Source organism: Capricornis sumatraensis, chromosome 4 (genome assembly GCF_032405125.1).
Source record: "Capricornis sumatraensis isolate serow.1 chromosome 4, serow.2, whole genome shotgun sequence".
In the NCBI taxonomy this organism is placed as follows: Eukaryota; Metazoa; Chordata; class Mammalia; order Artiodactyla; family Bovidae; genus Capricornis; species Capricornis sumatraensis.
In genome coordinates this window covers 41,927,053-41,950,630 of record NC_091072.1, presented here as the reverse complement: position 1 = coordinate 41,950,630, position 23,578 = coordinate 41,927,053, and the positions used below count along the sequence as shown (strand labels likewise).

The 23,578-nt window shown below is 40.0% G+C and overlaps 1 protein-coding gene across 1 annotated transcript in view; it reads right to left on the bottom strand.

Annotated features, from left to right (window-relative positions):
- The window catches only part of CSMD1 (CUB and Sushi multiple domains 1), a 1,675,023-nt gene that overhangs the window by 269,161 nt on the left and 1,382,284 nt on the right, over nucleotides 1-23,578 (bottom strand). Inside the window, exon 26 of the mRNA XM_068971399.1 lies at nucleotides 9,263-9,465. Coding sequence (XP_068827500.1) covers nucleotides 9,263-9,465 — 203 coding nt within the window. The remainder of the gene's footprint in view (nucleotides 1-9,262; nucleotides 9,466-23,578) is intronic.

Here is a 23,578-nt window from a genome sequence, read left to right as displayed (position 1 = left end):
TGGAAGAAAAGCTATGACCAACCTAAAGAGCATATTAAAAAGCAGAGACATTACTTTGTTGACAAAGGTCCATCTAGTCAAAGCTATGGTTTTTCCAGTAGTCATGTATGGAAGCAACAGTTCGAACCCTGTATGAAACAACTGATTGGTTCAGGATTGAGAAAGGAGTATGACAGGGCTGTCCATTTATTTAACCTAAATACTGAACACATCATGTGAAAGGCCAGGCTGGATGAGCTACAGGCTGGAATCAGATAGGCAGGAGAAACATCAACAACGTTAGATATGTGGATGATACCACTCTGATGGCAGAAAGCAAAGAGCCTCTTGATGAGGATGAAGAGAGTGAAAGACGGTGATGCAGCCATGGAAGCAGAAGACGACTGCTTCTCGGCAGGAAAGCTTCGACAAACCTAGACAGTGTTTTGAAAAGCCGATCACAACAAACACTCCAGTGTTCTTGCCTGGAGAATCCCAGGGATGGGGGAGCCTGGTGGGCTGCCGTCTATGGGGTCGCACAGAGTCGGACACGACTGAAGTGACAGCAGCAGCAGCAAAGTAAATCAGGGTGGGATGTTGCGTAGTTATGGCCGCTATTTACAGGAAATCCATCTTGGGACTCCAAGGAAGCGAGATCGCCCTGGAGCCCATCTTCCCTTGGGTGAGAGGGCCGAGAAGTCTGACTGCTAGAGGCTCAGCCGCTGTTTATTTAACCCCCAGAGTAAAGGTCACTCCTGTGAACTGAACTCCATTTTCTTGCATTTTATGCATGATTAAATGGTAATTAAGCTTTAATGAAAAGTGTTAGGCTGATTACAAGTAACATAATTGCACTCGTCAGTTCTTGTCCTCATGTGTTACATGCTGTGTGGAGCTGGCAGGACAATGGACCTTGAGTGGGCTTTGAATATCTTGTGAGCACTGGTAGTTCTCCTTTCTAGGGCAGGGGGTGCTGTTCTACAGCACAGGGCAGGTAAATTCCACAGAAGGAAGGCGTGGTGTGCAGCCGCTCCGTCAGCAGCCTGTTGAGCCTGCACGTGGACATACAGCACTGTGGTTAAGGGTCACCACCAATAACCAGTCGTTCTCTACCCAAGGTTGCCTTAACGCTGGGAAGAACGATCATTTTTATTAAATAAAATAAGGAAATTTAACAAATGAGAGATTAAACTATGTTCATTTAAATTAAAATGGGTATTAATCTTTATAAAATGAAAATGGACTGCTTGGTTTCTACCTGGTATCAAAATAATTAGGTAAAGATAAATGTATAAAGAATTATAAAACGTATAAGGTCAACAAAGATGCATACATGTTCTTATATCTGTCTAATGTGTTTTTTAGCAGTGAAAACAATCTATCCTGACCACTTCTACTGATAACAGATATTATATAAGGACTATTTATCTTAACTACTAACATTGGGATAGAAGATAACTCAGGGGTGGGAGAATCTTTATCACTAAAATTAGCATTTAAATATTTATTATTAAAGGCTTTTCTATTAACATCTTTGAGTGAAGCTGATGTCAGTAATAAAACACAACCTTTTCAGAAGATCAGTAGATGATATGGTCCTTGTCACACAACCAAAATCATCCTAGTATTTTTAAGATTTGCATCACTAGAAAGTTTTCAAGTATATTCAGTTTGAAAACACTTTGTAACCAATGACTATATATCATGTTCTGGACATTCTGCCCTCCAGGAACTTAGTCTCATCATTCAGCCCAGGCAATAGTCTCAGTCATGTCTGATTCTTTGTGCCCATGGACTGTAGCTCACTAGGCTCCTCTATCCAAGGAATTCTCCAGGCATGAATACTTGAGTTAGTCATTCCCTTCTCCAGGGAATCTTCCCAATCCAGGGATTGAAACTGGGTCTCCTGCATCGCAGGCAGATTCTTTACCATCTGAGCCACCAGGGAAGCCCAATCTTAGTCTTTTAGATTGCAAATAAGATGCTCACACGATGGGGCACACACTGTATCAGAAACATGAGCATTGAATTTGGGGACTGTGAGTGACAATGTGATTAATTTTGATTAAGAGGCCTTAAAATATATTCTGTTCATTTGTGGATTCATTTAACAAGCAAAGAGGAAAAGCAAGCATAGAGGAAAATATTAGGTAAAGATATATGTATAAAGAATTATAAAGCTTAAAAGTTCAACAAAGATGCATACATGTTAGTAGATCTGTCTAATAACAGATATGTCCATTTATACTGATGTAAAATGGACATATACCAAACATGTGCCTACCAAGCAAGGCTGGCCTCCTGCTGGCATGGATGTCACAGGAGGCTGACAGCGTTGGGGGGCAGTGATTGTGGATGAAAACTGAAAATGCACAGAAGGTTTTTGCAGAAGTTTGCATACAAGCTTTGATAGCTGTTATTTCTGGCAAGAGGGAGAACCAGAACTCTCTCTGGCTGAGATGGGAAGACAGTGGAGAGTTCTGGCCAGAAGCAAGTTGCCTCATTAAGACCCACCCTGGGACCTCCCTGGTGGTCCAATGATTAAGAATCCACCTTGTAATGCAGGGGACACAGGTTTGATCCCTGGTCTGGGGACTAAGATCCCACAAGCTATGGAGTAACTAAGCCTGCATGCCATAACTACTGAGCCTGCACACCACAACTAGAGCATCCATGTGCCACAACGAATGATTCCTCATGATGCAACGAAGACACCATGTCTCACAACTAAGACCCAATGCAGCCAAATAAATAAAGAAGCCACTGTATTTTTTAAAGACCCATCCTGGCTCCTTTGATCAGGAAACACTTATGCAGGAGTGGAGGGAAGTCCATCAGCAAGCTGTGTAGGTGCAGTCCAGGCCAGAAGGACTCAGACCAAGGGGACACGTGCACAGGTGGAGAGAACTGGCTGGACCTGGGACTCTGAATATGGGCCTCACTGAAAGTGAGGCTGGAGTAGATGGGGGGCAGAAGATGAAGGGGTTTGTGAAAAATGACTTCAAAGTCTCTCTCATGAGAAACTCTCAGAATGGAGCTAGCATTCACTGAGATGGGAAAGGCTTAGAGAAAACCAGGTTTGGGAGTGGAGAGAACTGGAATGTGGTCACGTTTCATGTGCCAAGTCTCCTGTTTCTGTCTCCACGTGAAACCAGAGAGAGACCCTGGACTGGCAGTTGAGGATCCTGGGGAGGGCTCAGGAGGCTGGCTGGTGAGGCCCAAGGAGATGCTACTGATGGAGGAGAGAGACACGAGGATGTTCCTCACGGCATCCAGCCTTCACAGCTTGGGGAAGGAAAGATGAGAGCCAGGGAAAAGACTCTAATGGGGTGGCCACTGGAAGAAGGAGGACCAGGACAGGGTGGGAATATGGAAGGCAGCTGAAGAAGGTGTCTTAATAACAGACAAGCAGTCAAAAGTAAAAAGCCCCAGTCAGGTATGGGATTCTGTGATTGAGGAGAACAACGCTGATGTTAAATTCTCCTGCTTTAAGTTTATTGAGGAAAGTCTGATAATTCAAATGTCTGAGAAAACTACTCAAATAAGCTTGTCCCTTCAATGATTAAGTTACACCTACAAAGCAGAGTTCACATAGTATTGGCATACTATCAAGTTAAAATGGTTTACCAAGAAAACTAATTTTATACTATTGAATAAATGTCATTTTTGTTTGAATAAATGTCATTTTTGTTTTGTAACAAAGGTCATACTTGAAGTATCAATTATTTGAGGAGAATATTTAAGTTCCATTATTTTTTAAATTTTATTTTGAAATCATGAGAGTGAAACTGTTAGTTGCTCAATCATGTCCAACTATTTGCCCATGGAATTCTCCAGGCAAGAATAGTGGAGTGGATTGCCATGCCCTCCTCCAGGGGATCTTCCCAACCTAGGGATCAAAGCTGGGTTTCCCACATTGCAGCCAGATACTTTACCACCTGAGATACCAGGGAAGCCCCTTTGAAATCACAGATTAGTGGCAATGCTTCACAGTCTAACATTAGCTTGTCTTAGGAATAGCAGCATTATCTAACTTACACATAAAGTACCTCTTCTTTTTATGTTTCAGGATTATTAAGAAAAATAAATGGGCTTTTTCCAGCTTCTACCTACAGAAGAGCAGCGAGGCTTCTGGGGCTTGAGGGATACGCTCTTTTACATTTTTCAAGGGGATTCAAGCCTTTGTTTTAGAAAGGCTCCAGCCTGACTTAGTTTTATAGCTGGATTCCTCAAAGGGGAAAAGATGGCTCAGAAACTGCACGAGTGGAAAGAGGCACTTTCAGTCATGGGTGCAGGGAGGTTGACCAGATATCCCAGCTTGATGCTGAAGGGGGTTCCCGGGACATGGGGATGTCGGTTTCATGGGCTTGACACTGTTCTTTTGGGAACTCTATCACTGAAAATCCAAAATGAAAGATACGACACACTTCCAGGGGGTTATTTGAGAGGGTTTCCTTACAAATGTTGGATTTGGAAAAGCCCAAGTAGAAGTGTAGTTACTGGGTGTATAGAAACCTGGAAAGATACTGTATGGACACAGCTTCTTGAGAAGAACAGTGAGCGCTGACTGAGGGAATCTGAAAGGGAGATATAGCACAGCCTGACACCACTCTCCTCCCTGCACCTCTTGTCTCCTGCCGGAGCTCTTCACTGGGGGAACCGGCTAGAAGGCACCAAGCTGGTCCATGCATGTCCACCACTAGGATCGAGAAGCTTGAGATATGGCAGAGAGTAGACCTAAGCAGACAAAGGGAAAATGGGCTGGGCTGTGTGCTGTGCTAAGTTACTTTAGTCGTGTCTGACTGTAGCCCGCCAGGTTCCTCTGTCCATGGGATTCTCCAGGCAAGAATACTGGAGTGGGTTGCCATTTCCAGCTCCAGGGGATCTTCCCAACCCAGGGACTGAACCAGTGACTCCTGTGGCTCCTGAATTGTAGGTGGATTCTTTACTACTGAGCCACGGGGGAAGCCCCAGAGGTCAAGATTCAAACCCAAATTTTCAGCGTCACAATTCAAGCCAAGTTTTTCTAAATAATGCCAAGCAATTATTTTATATCTTGCAATTTTTCCCTCCCACAGAGTTTTAAAGACTTTGTAGAAACTCATTCATAAAAATACCTCAGACTCAACATTATATTTTCACTCTTAAAATGGTATTTCCCAAAGTGTATACCAAATGTTCCTGGAGAAGGGCACAGCAACTCACTCCAGTATTCTTGCCTGGAGAATCCCATGGACAGAGGAGCTTGGCGGGCTACCATCCATAGCGTCACAAAGAGTCAGACATGACTGAAGTGACTGAGCACGCATGCATTCACACATACCAAATACTATGCTAAACCATAAATGCCAATATTTAACCATTTTTTTAATCTGCAAAAATGACAATTTCATATTGTTCAAACTAGAACACTTTGGAAAACCAAAGTCAATTAAGCAAGTTTCATTTCTGTAGGAACTTTAATGGATGTGTTCATGTTTATCACTTCCTAAGCATCATATTAATTAAATACATTATTTGTGTTATTACAAATATAGGATATAAATGTCTGTGCTCTCAAATAACTATAATAAAAGACACTCCTTTGTCTTTAACCCAAACTAGGAAGATGTCTTTTAAAAGAGAATATAATGAGGAATATAAAAAAGTAAATGATTTCTTTGTTCTGTCACATGAATTTTTAAACAGGAAGATTTTAAAAGGTCAGAAATAAAAGAACATTCTCTTACCAGATAATCCTGCAGTCACACTCCTTGGTATTTATGCAAAGGATTGAAAAACTTAAGTTCATACAGAAACCTACATGCAAATGTTTATAGCAGCTATATTCATAATCACCAAAAATTGTAAGCAATCAACAGGTCCTTCATTAGGTGAACAGATAAACAGTGGTACATCCAGACAATGGGATATTATTCAGCACTGAAAACAAATGAGCCATCAAGCTAAGGGAAGGCCTTCAGTTCAGTTCAGTTCAGTCGCTCAGTTGTGTCCGACTCTTTGCGACCCCACGAATTGCAGCATGCCAGGCCTCCCTGTCCATCACCAACTCCCAGAATTTACTCAAACTCATGTCCATCAAGTCAGTGATGCCATCCAGCCATCTCATCCTCTGTTGTCCCCTTTTTCTCCTGCCCCCAATCCCTCCCAGCATCAGAGTCTTTTCCAATGAGTCAACTCTTTGCATGAGGTGGTCAAAGTATTGGAGTTTCAGCCTCAGCATCAGTCCTTCCAATGAACACCCAGGACTGATCTCCTTTAAAATGGACTGGTTGGATCTCCCTGCAGTCCAAGGGACTCTCAGGAGTCTTCTCCAACACCACAGTTCAAAAGCATCAATTCTTCAGCGCTCAGCTTTCTTCACAGTCCAACTCTCATATCCACACATGACCACTGGAAGAACCATAGCCTTGACTAGACAGACCTTTGTTGGCAAAATAATGTCTCTGCTTTTGAATATGCTATCTAGGTTGGTCATAACTTTCCTTCCAATGAGTAAGTGTCTTTTAATTTCATGGCTGCAGTCACCATCTGCAGTGATTTTGGAGCCCCCCAAAATAAAGTCTGACACTGTTTCCACTGTTTCCCCATCTATTTGCCATGAAGTGATGGGACCAGATACCATGATCTTCATTTTCTGAATGCTGAGCTTTAAGCCAACTGTTTCACACTCCTCTTTCACTTTCATCAAGAGGCTCTTTAGTTCTTCTTCACTTTCTGCCATAAGGGTGGTAGAGGGACTTTAAATGCACATTATTAACTGAAAGAAGCCAATGTTAAAAAGTTGTATACTATATGATTCCAACTACCTGATATAGAAAAGGCAAAATTATGGAGAAAGAAAAACTATCACTGTTTGCCAGGGATTATTTCGGATGGGGGAGGAATTAATGGGAAAAGCACAGAGGATTTTTAGGGCTGTGAAACTGCTTTATATGAGACAGTAATGATGGACACAAGTTATTACACGCTTGTCCAGACTCACAGAATGTGCAACACAAGAGTGAACCCCATGTAAACCATGGCCTTAGAGTGATGATGTGTTAGTACAGGTTTATCAGCTGTAACACACATACCATCTGGTGGGGATGTAGATAATAGAGGAGGCTGTGTATAGGCCGAGGCAGAGTCTATGTGGGAAATCTCTGTACCTTGCTCTCAAATGTGCTGTGAACTTAAAAGTGCGCTTAAAAAAAGTCTATTATATTAACGGCTGAGTAATACTCCATTGTGTATATGTACCACAGGTTTCTTACCCATTCATCTGCTGATGGACATCTAGGTTGTTTCCATGTCCTGGCTATTATAAACAGTGCTGCGATGAACATTGGGGTACATGTGTCTCTTTCTCAGCCGTTAAAAAGAATACATTTGAATCAGTTCTGATGAGATGGATGAAACTGGAGCTGATTATACAGAGTGAAGTGAGCCAGAAAGAAAAACACCAATACAGTATACTAACACATATATATGGAATTTAGAAAGATGGCAATGATGACCCTGTATGCAAGACAGCAAAAAAGACACAGATGTGTATAGCAGACTTTTGGACTCAGGGGGAGAGGGAGAGGGTGGGATGATTTGGGAGAATGGCATTGAAACATGTATACTATCATGTAAGAATCGAATCACCAGTCTATGTCCGATGCAGGATACAGCATGCTTGGGGCTGGTGCACCGGGATGACCCAGAGGGATGTTGTGGGGAGGGAGGTGGGAGGGGGGTTCATGTTTGGGATCACATGTACACCCGTGGTGGATTCATGTCAATGTATGGCAAAACCAATACAGTATTGTAAAGTAAAATAAAGTAAAAATAAGAATTAAAAGAAAAAAAAAAGTCTATTATAAAAGGAAAAAGGCAAAAATGCAGCCAGGAGAGTACATAATGGGTAGGAGAGGAAACTATAACCTCATAACTGTACTGAAGTTTTTGTTGTCAAATAAGGACAGTACACCACACCTGCCATGTACTCTCACCACTGTTTCTGAAGACAGAAGACATCTTTATCTCACAGAAAAAGAGCAAAAATGATATAATCTTGGAACAAAAACATTTTTTTTCCCCAAGCCAAGATAACCGGAGCAAACTTACCTTGATATTTTGGCCAAAAACCAGTGAAATTTTTACCATGTAGAGATTCTATTCCATGAACACGTGTTCACAAATTACTGCCTCGAAGCACAGTGAACCCAAGGTAAGAAATTGTGCAGACTTTAACCTCAATTTCATTACCAACCCCTTAAAACGTCAAATTGACCTCAGTCCATTTTCTAATGTAAGTCTTAAATGTGGCTCACAAGTGACCTGCCAAGAAATGAATCGTGCCAGAATGTGTTTATGTGAAAATTCCGGTCGGTTTATGATGACAGCTGAACTGGGAGCTACCATGTTATACGACACTTCTACATGGTGTGGTTTGAAGGGTATTCACAGACTCATCTGCCACAAAATATCCCCACTCCTTCCGTCTGGAAACGGTTCCTTAAAAATGTGCTGGACAGTGAAGGCGGGGACCGTCTTCAGGACGTAAGCATTTAAAACTGCAAACGTGAAGCCACTAAATCGTCAGAAATGACTGTCCTACAGAAGCTGCTTGACACCTCAGCCCTAAGCAGGGAGAATGGCAGGGGAGCTGAGAGCAGACAGTTGAAGCAGACTGCCAACATTCATACTTTGTGGCAGCACCCAGGGGATTGAAGGAGCCTGGGCTAGATGTCAGGTGTGGGAAGGGGGCACCCAAGATAAACCTGACCTTCTGGTACAGACTCACAACCTGTCTGGGGCCCAAGTTCATATACTTACTGATTAACTCAAATCTTTAAAGTATTTTCTTTCCACATAACTAAAAAGAGCATAGACTTCCCTTGTAGCTCAGTCGGTAAAGAATCTGCTTGCAATATAGGAGACCTGGGTTCGATTCCTGGGTTGGGAAGATCCCCTGGAGGAGGGCATGACAACCCACTCAAATATTCTTGCCTGGAGAATCCCATGGACAGAGGAGCCTGATGGGCTACAGTCTATGGGTTCGCAAGAGTCGGACACAACACAGCCACTAAACCACCACCACCAAAGACAGCATCTGTCTATCACCATCTGAGAGTGGAGAGAATTTCCTAAGACAAGCCATTCACTTGATAAGGGTTTTCAAATTTTCATATTTTGCTCAACAAAAGGTCCATCCTGTCGGGAGCAGGGGGAGCCTTTAGACACGAATGGGCCCTGTCTCCCTGGCAACCCCGAGAGGAGAGGACCACGGAGGGAGGAGGGGCCGTTCACCTACTTGAGAACTGCACGGAGAAGCCAGACTTGCTGATGAAGAAGTCGCTGTCGAACTGCAGGGTGAGGGAGTTGAAGGTGCTGTGGATGTCCTCGGGCAGCGCCGAGCCGCTCCACTCCTTCAGCAGGATGGCGCTGTCCGCCGGGCCGTCCCACACCCGCAGGATGTCGTGGGCCAGCTCCGTGTCAAACACGATGAAGTGCAGGCTGCAAGGAGAACACGGCTGAAAGCGGGCCGGCCGCGAGGGTGCCCGGCGCAGGACTCAGGGGCGCCCCAGCCCATTCCCCCTCCCCAGCCCCACCCGGCGCGCCGGTCCCTGTCTGCTGGTCCTGGGTGAGCCTGGAGCCTCACCCGGGGCTCATGCGGCCCACCAGCAAACAATTGAGCCTGAGGCTTCTGTCTGAGATGGACACAGTGAGAACTTGCAGCTGTTAGCTGCACTGGGTGCTCAGGGATGAAACTAGGTCTTCGGAGACCGTCAGCTCTTTTCACGACTCAAAGGTCTTTCGCGCACGCTGACCAAAGATGGGTTTGACACAACTTTGTTCTAAGCTAATGGCAGATTGTGATGCCTGTGGTACCAGTGTCGTTCCAGAAACGCCCCACGAGGTGGCAGCATGCACGCTAGGAGAGCCGCTGGCAGAGATGATGGTCACACCAGGAGGTCACTGTCTACCTGTACCTGAGTGATCTCAGTTTCCGGTGTGTCTGCTTTTATACAGTCTATTTTCAGGAAACATACATGATTTGAGATACCAACACAAAAGAGGAATTGTGTAGTATAAACTCCTTTTTTCCTAACATTTTATCATACTTCTATCAGATTTACAGATATTTTTTCAGAGTAACTTAAAAAATCTCTATGTCAGAGGAAGCCACAGAGCTGTAGTTCTATCTATGGAAATTCAAGTGGATAAAAGAGTTTAATATCAACAAAAATCCATGTTTCCTGAATGCTTTTATCCTCTTCCACTTACTGTTAATTGCATGAAATTGTAAGAAAGATAAAAATCACAATAACTATTATACAAAAAATTGTGCACAAATACTACTTACTTACTTACTTTGTGCATATTATACACTCAGGGAAAATATCTAACCCTGAATAAAGTATAAAGAATGTAGTATATTTTTAAATGTTCAATTTAAAATATCTTTAATATAGAGGAAAGCACAGAATATAGTAGACACTTGGATGCCCACCATCATTTTAACATTTTGCCCTATTTGCTTCAGAGGGTTTTTTTTTTTTTTTTTTGATCTATGCCAGTAACACAGTCCTACTCCCCCTCCTCTCCACTTACTCATTGTTTTCCCTCTCATTCCCACCTCCTGAAATCACAATGGTTTCTTCTCATTTATATTTTCCTATGCATATATGTGTATACATATCTCCAAAAATATATAGTACTATTTTGTCTGTTTGACAATAATTACATAATAGATGTAATTTTGGCATGTATGTGCTTGTCTCATATTCAACTTGCTTTGTTTTCTTTAGCTTTTTTGTGTAGCTTTGTTTGTTTCTCTATGTGATCACTCTGCATAGCTCATGGGATCTTAGTTCCCTGACCAGGGATCAAACCTGGGCTCTCAGCAATGAAAGTGCAGAGTCTTTACCACTGAACTGCCAGGGAATTCCCTCAAGTTGCTTTTTTACATTGAGTATTAGGTGAGATTCCTCTAAACTAGAGATGTAGACTTTGGTAACTCACTTCAGAAGCAGAATAAATGTTTCACTTATCTACTGAAAGATAGTCAGTCTCTATATTTTATGATGATAAATGGTGCTCATCCTTGGATCTCTCTAGGCTCAGAAAGAGAAATGGCAAAGTTGTTCTCCTTGTGACTGTAGCTACGTACAGTCTCATAATAAATTACAAAGGTCTCTGTGTTGCCACATCTTTACCAATACCTGATGACATCAGCCTATAATAGTTGTATAAAGAGAAAATCTGATGGTTGTGGGAAGGTCTCTTGTTTAAATGACATCTCCCTGAATATTTGTGAAGTTGAACATACTATTGTGAGTCTAAGCCAAACCCCCTTCAGTATATAATGCAGTTCAACAATTCAAGGAACACTTCTTGAGCACTGACTATTATCAGGCATATATCAGGATATATCAGTGAACTAAAGGAAAAACCCTGCCTTCATGGAGCTTGCACAGTTGGTAATGGCAAGAGATGAGCAAAGAAACCCATAAACTGTAAAAAATAAGAAAGTTGCATGTTCGTAGGTGGTAAATGTCACTGAGAAAAGAAAAAACAAAAGCAGAGCAGGATAAGCAGCATCACCCTTGACAGGATTGAAGGGTGGGGAGGAGATTTAGGAATTAAATGACATGGCTGGATAACCCATGTATTTAAGAATTAAATGAGATGGCTGATAACCCATGTTGGTGAGGAGAGCCTTGAGTAGAGACTTGAAGGAGATGAGAGGTTTGTTATATTTGATGAGACTCTTCCTGAACTAGGGATGAAACCCAGCCTCCTGCATGGCAGACAGATTCTTTACTATCTGAGCCGCCAGGGAAGCCCCACATTTGATGAGAGGGCAGAGTGAACCCAGCAAAAGCCCCACACAGAGGGCACGCCCTCAGCATTTGAGACCATGTGGGCAGGCAGTGTAACGAGCAGAGAGAGGGCCTATGGAAGAGGCGCTAAGGCCAGAGAAACATGTGGGGGGTGGACGGGGGTGCGAAAGGGTGAGACCCAGGGCTTGGAAGCTTATTCTGCGGGTTCTGGCTCTCACCCTGGGTGATCCACCAGGGCAGTGTTTGTGGTGAAGCAGTCACCCCACCTGTGATTTAGGAAAAAAGATCTGCTCTGTGCTTGTGTTGACAACAAGCTCTCCAGGGAAAGGCAGAACTGGGAGTCAGAGGTGTGCTGCTTAGAGGAGTGGGCTGGGAGCATTGAGCGGCTGGCAGATTCTGGGCGCGGTGTGATGGTGGGAACCATGTCTGCGGAAGGCCTGTGGGGTGCAGAGAGGGTGCGAGGCCACTCGAGGGCTTGTGCGTAAGGAGCCAGAGCCGTGGGGAAGTCACGGCTGAGTGAGGGACGGGGCAGGGGCAGGGGTCGTGGTGTGGGAAGAGCAGACCTTCTGGTTTGGGCCTGTGAATTCAGGATGCCCGCTGGACAGTGAGCAGCTGGCTGCTCATGCCTATCTGGAGCTTTGCAGAGAAGTCTGGAAGGAAAGAGTAAACCTGTGTGTTCAGCAAATAAATGGCTTTAACCATGGGACTAGACAAGACCATCACAGGTCTTAGGCAGAGGGAAGAAGAGGCTTGAGACTGACTGACCCCATCACATCGGGTTGCCCACTGCTGTGATGTCGCTTACTACTGTTTGTATATGGTACTGTATTCTTGTGGAAAGATTTTATTACATACTCTATCATTTTAAGAAAAGTTCCCTGCTGCTCACTATGCTAGGCAGGTTTTTATCTACTTATGCTGTTGATCATGAAAATGCATTCAATTCTATTAAACTACTTTTTCTAAACCTGTTTAGACGATCAGACAGGTCATTTTTCTTACTATATAAATAGGAATAATTTTATAGTTCAGCTCTTAATTTTTATTTCTAGCTCTTGTTCTTTGATATGAAGGTTATTTCAGTCTTATTAAATGGATCAGCTCATTTCTCTAGTTTTTTCCTTTGCCTGGAAGATTTTTCCAATATATTGGCATAATATAATCTATTATTTTCTTCAATGTTGTAAAAATAATTTCTATTGTAGGAGTGTATTTCTATTCCATTTCTAATATTGGTTATTTGGGTTTCCTGAATTTTATCTGAATATGTCTATTATTTTTCTACTCAATGATAGTTTTTCAAGAATCAGTTTGTCGGTTTGGTAATTCTCTACATTGTTTCTTCCATTAATTTATTTTACTATGTTTGCTGTTTTTCCACTCTACTTTTTTGAATTTATTTTGATACTATGTTTTAAATTCCCTTATCTGGAAGCTTAACTTACTGATCTTCAAGTGATCTTCTTTTTTCTAATACTTGCATTTAGGGCTGTAAATTTTACATTAATCTGTTAATCATGTGTCTTTTATTTTCAAAATGGAGAATGTATTTTGTTACTTTCTTGCTATACTTCTCTATTTTTATTACATTTTGATCAGGATGTTGAGTACAGAAGAAAGTGATTCTCTATTTTATTGATATTTATTGATTAGCTTTCTTCTAGTTTGTGATCATATCTGTACATGTTTCATATTTACTTGAACAGAATGTGCAAATTCTACTTGAAGGCTGTATAACTCCTTTAAATAAGTTCAGTAATTGCATGGTTCAAATCCTCTGTAACCTTAGTAATGTGTTACCTGTTTGATTTATGAGTCATAAAGAATTGTAAGAGGTGTGCTGTGCAATTTCCAGTGTCTCCAAATAATTTATTTACTTTGTTTGTATTAAACTATGTTATTAGCTGGATACTAGTTTCTCCTAAAGAGTCATATATGCCTGGTGAATATACATCAAATAGTATTTTGTGTGTTCACAGTAATTACATAGGCATTCCCTGGTTGCCTAGTGGTTAGGTCACCAGGCTTTCACTGCCATAGCCAGGGTTCAGCCTTTGGTCAGGAAAATAAGATCCCACAAGGTGCAAGGAATAGCCAAAATAAGTTGCAAAACAGGAACTCTTATAAAGGAATGATAGGCAGTTTGAATATAGATTCCAGGTTGACAGTTTTATATATATAATTATCTGGTTCATGAAAAAGGTTGCACTGCAGTTAACGGAGAAACACTGGTTTATCAACAAATGGTCAACTGAACTGCACTGTGGACAGAAAAAAATCCCTAGGATCTTCTTCATAAAACACAAAAATTAATTCCAGATGGAATGAAGACATGTAAATTGGAAGATAAAATAAGTCTTTTGCAAAAATCCTAAGACAATGTTTTTATAATTTTGGAGAGGCAAGATTTCTTAAACTGGACACAAAAATGTTAAGATAAAAATAGATATGACTCAATTTGAATACAAATAAACACACTAGCCATGAACGAAAAATGAGCCAAAATGAATTTGATTCACTGAAATGGAAAACTTGTCTTTAACAAAAGACATCATTATGAAACCAGAAAGGCAGACCAGAGTATAAGAGTATAGCTGCTGAATACAGAGTCAACAAAAGCTTGCATTCAGATGTATAAAAACTATATACAAATCAATAAGTAAAAGACAGGTATTCCCATATGAAAACAGATGGACAAAAGACTTCAACTGAAAATTCATAAAAGAGGTTACTCAAGAGACCAATAAATATAAAAAAGTGATGGCCATGATAAGCCATCAGGGAAAAGCAAATTAAAACAACTGTACACCCACCAGAATGACTAAAATGAAAGACCCTCAGGGTCAGGCAGTGAGAGCAGAAGGGCCTGGGAGGGACCCACACTGTGACGGGAGTGGGAAGGTGTGACCACATCAGGAAATCATCTGACAGCACCTACAACAGCTGAGTGCAGAGCACGCCCGAGAGAAAGCACACACACAGTCACCACACAATACATGAGAGCACACACCACACAACACCGCTCGTAGTAACCTCAGACTGGACTAAAAGCAGTCCACGTGCCCATCAACACACAGAATGAATGAACAAATCACGGGTCTACTAATGCAATGGAATAATTTTCCTGTACCAATGGGAGGGAAGGTGGAGGAAATCAAGACACACTGTAGAACTCGGTTTTCATAAAGTTCAAAGTAAGGCAAAAATGTCTCTGAAGTCAAGATAGCGATTATCCTTAAGAATGAATGGAGCCTGAATGGAGCGCAAAGAGCACACCCTGGACTCTGATCTGATTGCTGGCTCCACGGGGAGTTTTTATAAATAAGCCGCACAGTTGTGATTGGGATAGTCCTATGCGCCTACCATCCATGCTAATGAGAAGACATAGACAAACACATGAAGATCCACCCTGGGGCTGTAAGTTTGCAATTTGGAAAATACCATGCAAATTCACAAATGATATTATGGTTCTTGTTTAGTCACTCAGGCATGTCTGACTCTTTGTGACCCCATGGACTGTAGCCCACTAGGCTTCTCTGAACATGGAATTCTCCAGGTAAGAATATGGAAGTGGGTTGCCATTTCCTTCTCCAGGGAATGTTCCTGACCCAGGGATTGAACCCCTGTCTCCTGTATTGGCAGGCAGATTCCTTATTACAGAGCCTCCAGGGAAGTCCAACAATGATATAACAACATTTTAATAGAGATAAAGAAATGATCATTTTTCATTAAAAAATGAAAGTCAATATGCAGACATTATACTACTAGGTAGGGAAAGTTTAAAAACTGATTTTAAAAAGTACCATCCTAAAGAAACTACTATTTAATTCCGGCACCGTCACTCAAGAAAAAAAAATACACTTTGCTGAACATTTAATTTTCAAGCACATGGATTTTTAAAAAACTATATTTGATATTAATTTCTCATTTAAATGCTTTATTCACTGCAATCACCCTCGTTGTTTTATTCAGCCCAACTTTATTGAGGCTTTCATGGCTAAGTCAAAGATTTCTCCTAGTAAATGTCATATTGCACTTGAAAATATGTGGGTGATTTTCACATATCTTTTGATATTGATTTCTAACAATTCCACAGAGATAAAGAGAACAGACTCTGTGTGATTTCAATCAATGCCTTTAGACCAGGAAATTTTTGCATCTTGTTTTATGTCCCTGTATATGTTACAGTGTCTCCTGGTTTATAGTGTATGGGAACTTGAATAGAATTTGTATCCTGCTATTATGTGAAAATTGTGTAAATCTTAGTTATGTTGAATTTGTTCATTGTGCTTTTCTGGTCTACTGTATCTTTCCACTTTTCTGTCTATTCATTCCATTAATTTTTGAGACTTTGGTAATGAAATTCCAATTAAAGATCTTTATTTATCTACTTAAAAATAATTGTAATATATAGTGGAACTGTATGCAGCTTTCCAAGTCTCCTGTAAATGTCTTATCATATTTTCACAATTTAAAAAATAAAAAAGAAACAGAAAATACACTCTGCAATGTACAGTGTCACAAGCTTTAATATATGTGGACAGAGCATCGGATGAACAAGGTGTCAGGTATGTTTATTCTGTTCTAAATGTCTGGGAAGGGTCTTGTCAGGCACAGAGAAACAGCAATGATAATTCAATAAGAGGATGAGACAGAAAGTGACTAAACAAATACATTCATGAACATGCTAATAGTGTGAAAATGCAAAAGTTACAAATAACAAGTAAAATGATATAAAGATTTTTTTTTTCTACCAGATTGGCTGAGATAATGACACTTCATTCTGTTTCAGTGAGAATGTGGAGACTCCACCTTTTCATATGCTATTGGAGGCCATATCTTCTCTTTTTAAAAGCAATTTGGTAATGGCCATAAAGATTTAAATGTGCATAAACAGCAAGTCTAGCTTTAGAAATTCATCATAGGAAGTACCCTCGAGGTGATATATTGGGAAGACGTTAGCGTGGCTGATATCAGTGAAAAGCTGAAAACAATCTGAATATCCCAATAGGGTACAGTTTAAATAAATTATGGTGCATTCAGGCAATGGAATCTTCTTCCACAACTAAATAGAATGAGGTGGAATTACAAGTAAGGATATAAAACTTTGACCATGTTTATTGACTGAAGAAAATCTTCAGAATAATATTAAGGTCTGATACTATTTTTCAAAAATAATTAAACAAGTAGACATTAATTGTTTAAACAATTAAACATATATACATATATATATATATATATGTTTCCTTTAAGAAATTACACAATTATACATCAAATTTTAAACTGATGTTATCTTTTGCATCTAGGATTATAGCAAACTACTTTCCAGGCTTTTTATCTTCCTGCCACAGTTTTCTAGTATTTCAAAAATTGAGAAAATAAATAACTTTGACTACCATGAAGCTGAACTTGAGTTTATTCTGCACCTAATGAGCAAAATATGTATATTTTTAAAGTGGGCAAGTAATATGATCAGCTTTGTTTGATAGAACTATTTGTATTAAGATACATAAAAATGATTCAATCATTTGACCCAGAAAGAATCTTCCTAAGAATTTATTCCAAGGTATTAATTATCAATAGAAGCAAAGCTTTACTTGTGATACAATTTGCCATATAATTACATGTAATATTGAAAACTAGAAATGATGAAAATTAGAAATCTTGTAAACAACCAGCAAGAGAAATAATATTTAATTGTGGTTACCCACACTGTAGCTTAGGTAAAGGTTCATGTAAGGCAGGCTGGATGGGAGGGGAGTTTCGGGGAAGATGGATACATGTATATGCATGGTCACAAGAGTCAGAAACGACTGAGCGACTGAACTGAACTGAACTGATATGTACGGATGAGTCCCTTCGCTGTTTACCTGAAACTGTCACATTTTGTTAATTGGCTATACTCTAATATAGAATAAATAAAATTTTTAAAAGTCCATATAAGACATATGTCAACATGGTAACAATGATGTCCAATATGGGGGAAATGCATGCCTTTTTTTATTTTTTTTATTTTTATTTTTTATTAATTTTTTTAATTTAATTTTAAATTCTTTAATTCTTACATGTGTTCCCAAACATGAACCAAAAAATGCTTTTGAAGATGTCTATACGTTCATTTTTCAACCATATAAAATTAATATTATAACTAAAAAATAAAACAGGTTCCTTAAGTGTGGGAGGGGTGGTTGGAAGAAAGAAGGGCAGGATGGTCCGATAACAGGCCCAGTGAATCATGGGGCTCTGGACAAGGGGGCTCCAGACGTGGAATTACCAAGATGTGCGGCCACACGGGTGTGGGAGGGAGGGAGGAGCCCTGATGCTAGGAGGCTGGCCTGGATGTTTTGTTGTGTAGTGACAGCCCTACTTCAGAAGGAAGGGGTGGTGGGACAGACACTGAGTCCAGAGAAGAAAGCAAATTATTTTTAGATAAGATGATAAAAATGAAATTCTGGTTGACCTTTTAACTCGGTTGCCAAGGATGGAAAGGATTTAGAGGTGGGGCAACAGTCAGAAACTGCAAGGAGCACAGGCGGAAAGCGAGCCATGATGACAAAGCTGGGATCGGAGACTCAAACGCCCGCTTCATCTGTGGTGACCATAACGTGCATGTGAGTCATCGGGCCAAACCTGTAGGGGACCAGACACCAAGTCCAGAGGGTGTTTCTGTCTTTCTAAGGAGCTTACACCTGCCAATTAGCCAAGGCGTGCCTGAGAGCAGTAGGGGGCGAAGGGTGGATGTAGGGGGCTGGGCAGAGAGCAGATTAGAGTAAGAGCAGAGTGATGGCCCGTGAAGTGGAACCAGGCGTCACGGACAGAAAAGACACAAACAAGGAGAGAGCGGACATGCAGCTGATTGGCTCACATGCAGCTGATTTTTTTTTTTTTCCCCCTCAGAGCCTATTATGAAGAGATATATCAATAGATTAATACCTTTTTTTTTTTTTCCCAGTTGGGAGAATATTGGAGATCAGGGAGTGAAAAATAAGGAAGAGCAAACATATTATTATTGAAAATAAAAACCTCCACTATTTGGAGGAAGACAAGCATTAACAAAGATCAGGAGTATAGAGGCTTGGAAGAAATGATAATAGTTATCCTGAAGGTGTGCCTGCAGGGTGTCTGTGAGGCATTGGTCTCTGGAACAGCAGCTATGCCAATCCCCCACTCCTCAATTAACTATTTCTCCTAAACCCCATTCATATGTGATTAGAATTTCACTTCCAGAGTTAATCACTTTTCGGTTCTTCCTACACTTTCATTTTCATTGGCCAGTTCCCTTTCTGATGATTCATTTTTGTAGTGTCAAGTGGGATCATCACTGGGAGGCAAAGAAGAAACCCAAGGACATGCTTTGCTGTCTGTGTTAGAACTAAGTGCAGATGCCTGGTGAGTGATCCTGCACTGGAAGGTACATGACATGATCAGGTGTGTCTGTGGTTTATGCTGAGACTGAAGGGCTAAGAGGAAATCTGTTTCATGAATCCCTTCATTGCACATCTGCAAAGGTAACTAAATGTGAATGAACCCTGTTGCTGCGGCACTGGTGTAGTTTCATGAAGCAAGGTGACTAAAATTGCTTGTATCAGGATCTTGCACCTGTGAGGGGTGCCTGCAGGATTCTGCCCCCCACCCGCTGCAGGTGGCTGGTCTGGTTCCCTCAACCCTGCAGCTGCTTCCCTGGCTCTAGCTAAGGAGTGCTGGGGTCCAGCCTCACACACGGGGCAGAATTTTTAGTGTTACTGCTCTCTTTTCTTTGGAGGGCTGGAATTCTCTTGACTGCTTATTTCCTCACGTTATCCACAAAAATAAATGGGATATCCCACTATGGTCCTAAAAGAAAAGGGGCATTTGAGATGTTTTGATTCCTGTACCCGAGCCTGTCGGTCATGTCATCAAAAAACCTGTGACTCATATTCCTGGCACATTTACCACAGCTTGACCTCAAACTCAGAGAAAAATGTCCAGTTAAATGGAATCATTTTCTGAGTCTGTGTCTCACAGGGATCTTGAAAGTTGGTCAAAATTAATTTAAAATTATCCTAGATCTGCAGACCAGATCTTCCCCCTAAAGTCTATATAGCCCAGCACAGCCAGGACCACAATCCACATTGCACTTTCTTTAAAAGTTTGCACAGGAGCAGTTTTGACAGTCTTAATGCATGCTGAGTGGTAGTGGTTTAGTTGCTAAGTCATGTCTGACTCTTGTGACCCCATGGACTGCAAGCCCACCAGGTGCCTCTGTCCATGGGATTCTCCAGGCAAGAATATCGGAGTGGGTTACCATTTCCCTTCTCCAGGGGATCTTCCCGACCCAGGGAATGGACCTGGGCCTCCCACATTGGAGCTTTACTGGTGGCTCAACTGCTAAAGAATGCATGTTTGATAGGCCTTTAATGTTTTCAATACTTCATGAGCTGTTTCTAATAGAATCCCCTGATGCTGGGAAAGATGGAAGGCAACAGTAGGGGACAGTAGAGGATGAGATGGTTAGATAGCATCACAAATTCAATGGACATGAATTTGAGCAAACTCCAGGAGATAGTGAAGGATACAGGAGCCTGTTGTGCTGTAGTTCATGGCGTCACAAAGAGTAGGACACGACTTAGTGACTGAACAACAACAGTGATAACAACAACCACGTGTCCAAATGCAATTTTGTAAGAAAGAACAGAAATATTCTCAAAGTGAATTTTCCAGACAATTAGACTTGTGAAAAAGCAATTAAAGCCAAGGAACAATATAGACATATGATTATGCAAAACACTATCTTGAAGCTGTTTGCAGGATGTGTTTACAATGCTGCTACCTTTACTGTATAAATGTCAGCTGTGCTCAGAATGAAATGTACTGGGTCTCAGACACATATTTACACAACTCTTCAAGTGGCTAAATTTACTGCAGTGTCTTATGATTAGACTTTTAATTAAATTTAGTTCTGGAAACTGCTTTATAGGATGCATGTGAAAATTATAAACATCTTTTAGACCTAAGTGCCCTATAACAATAACTATTTTCGTGTCTTCTATTATCTTGAACAAAAAGTGATACATCAGAAACCACTCTGGGCCTCAAAAAATAAAAATAAACACAGTAATAATTGGCATAAAATGTTGAAACCAAGCCTTTCATAATTTCTGAGATTTTGTTGCTTATTTATTCTTTAAAACTGAAAAATATTGACATTTAACAAACCATAATAGAATGTATGGTAAGGCATTCCATTCATATTAAGAATTTTTAATACATAAATTAATCCCTGGATTCATATCTACATGACTGACATATTCCTCACTTTCAAGCAAACAGTTGAGATAATATTGTCTCTGACCAATGAAATAAATAAGATTCAGTAAGCTAGACAAAAAATATCCAAGCTGAGACCAAGCTCTAATTTTTCTTGGTGTCAGTACCATTTTAGATCTAAAATTATATATTATGTACTTTTAAGTATGTTATTTTCCAGACTGCCATACTAAGAGCAGTACATAATTTCTTAATGAACCAAAATCACTGAAACATTTTGGGATAAAGTTGTATATTGACAGAGTAAATTAATTATAAGAGCTGATGTTTGCTTCCTAACTTCCTTATTAGGAAGGATTTTATGCCTTAAATAAAAAGATTTATTTACAAACTGAGTAGCTTAAAAGATATGCACAAGAAGAAAAAATTCCCCAAACAACAAATTGGTATAGGTAGCATTTTTGTTTTCCTAGAACATTAATGGTTAAATGACAAAGTCAGTTCATGATTAAAAAAAAAAAAGTTGTATATTTTTTATTACTTAGTCTTATTCTTTATTAATTTCTTATCTCTTTTCTTATTAAAATATTAATGGAGTATTAGATTCACCTGCAGAGTGTCTGTCACTTGCTTTGCATTTAGGGGAACAAGTGCTCTTTTCTGGTTCTTGGGAAACAAATCACAGGAGGATGTTTAAGAAGTAGAATGTATACAAAACAAGAACCCTGAATATGCTGTCTACAAGAGATTCACCTCAAACCTAGGGACCCATATAGACTGAAAGTGAAGGGCTGGAAAAAGATATTTCATGCAAATGGAGACCAAAGGAAAGCAGGAGAAGCGATACTCATGGCAGATAAAATAGACTGAAATAAAGGCCATGAAAAGAGACAAAGAAGGACACTACATAATGATCAAAGGATCAATCCAAGAATATATAACAATTATATATGTACCCACCATAGGAGCACTGCAATAAGGCAAATGCTGACAAGTATGAAAGGGGAAATTAATGGTAATGCAATAATAGTAGGAGACTTTAATAGCCCACTCACACCTATGGATAGGAAATTAGCAAGGAAACACAAACTTTAAATGATACAATGGACCAGTTAGACCTAATTGATATCTATAGTACTTTTCACCCCAAATAATAAATTTCACCATTTTCTCAAGTGCACACAGAACCTTCTCCATAAATTTAGCCTTGGTAAATTTAAAAAAATTGAAATCATCTCAGGCATCTTTTTATGATCACAGTGCAATAAGATTAGGTGTCAACTACAAGAAAAAAACTATTAAGGCAAAACTAATACAATATTGTAAAGTGATTAACCTCCAATTAAAATAAATAAATTTATATTTTAAAACACTATTAAAAAACCAAACATATGGAAGTTAAAAAATACACTTCTGAATAACCAACAAATCACAGAATAAATCAAAAAAGAAATCAAAATATGCATAGAAATGAATGAAAATGAAAACACAACAACCCAAAACCTATGGGATTCAGTAAAAGCAGTGCTAAGGGGAAGGTTCATAGCAATACAGGCATACTTCAAGAAACAGGAGAGAGATCAAATAAATAAACTAACTCTACACCTAAAACAACCCCAGGGAGAAAAGGAAGAAATAGTAATATAGAAATAAAGGAAGAAATAAAGAACCCCAGGGCTAGTAGAAGTAAAGAAATCACAAAAATTAGGGCAGAAATAAATGCAAAAGAACCAAAAGAGACCATAGCAAAAATCAACAAAGCTAAAAGCTAGTTCTTTGAGAAGATTAAATAATATAGACAAACCATTAGCCAGACTCATCAAGAAACAAAGAGAGAAGAATCAAATCAACAAAATTAGAAATGAAAACAGAGAAATCACAACAGACAATACAAAAATACAAAGGATCATAAGAGCATTTATACGCCAATAAAATGGACAACTTGGAAGAAATAGACAAATCCTTAGAAAAGTACAACTTTCCAAAACTAAACCAGGAAGAAATAGAAAATCTTAACAGACCCATCACAAGCACACAAATTGAAGCATAATCAGAAATCTTCCAACAAACAAAAGCCCAGGAAAAGGTGGCTTCACAGCTGAATTCTACCAAAAATTTAGAGAAGAGCTAACACCTATCCTACTCCAGCTCTTCCAGAAAAGTGCAGAGTAAGATAAACTTCCAAACTCATTCTATTAAGCCACCATCACACTAATACCAAAACCAGACAAAGATGCCACCAAAAAAGAAAACTACAGGCCAATATCACTGATGAACATAGGTGCAATGAACAAATATCCTTAACAAAATTCTAGCAAACAGAATCCAACAACATATTAAAAAGATCATACATCATGGCCAAGTGGGCTTTAATCCCAGGGAAACAAGTATTCTTCACTGTTTGCAAATCAATCAATGTGACACACAACGTTAACAAATTAAAGGATAAAAACCATATGATTATCTCAATCGATGCAGAGAAAGCCTTTGACAAAATTCAACATCCATTTATAATAAAAACCCCCCAGAAAGCAGGA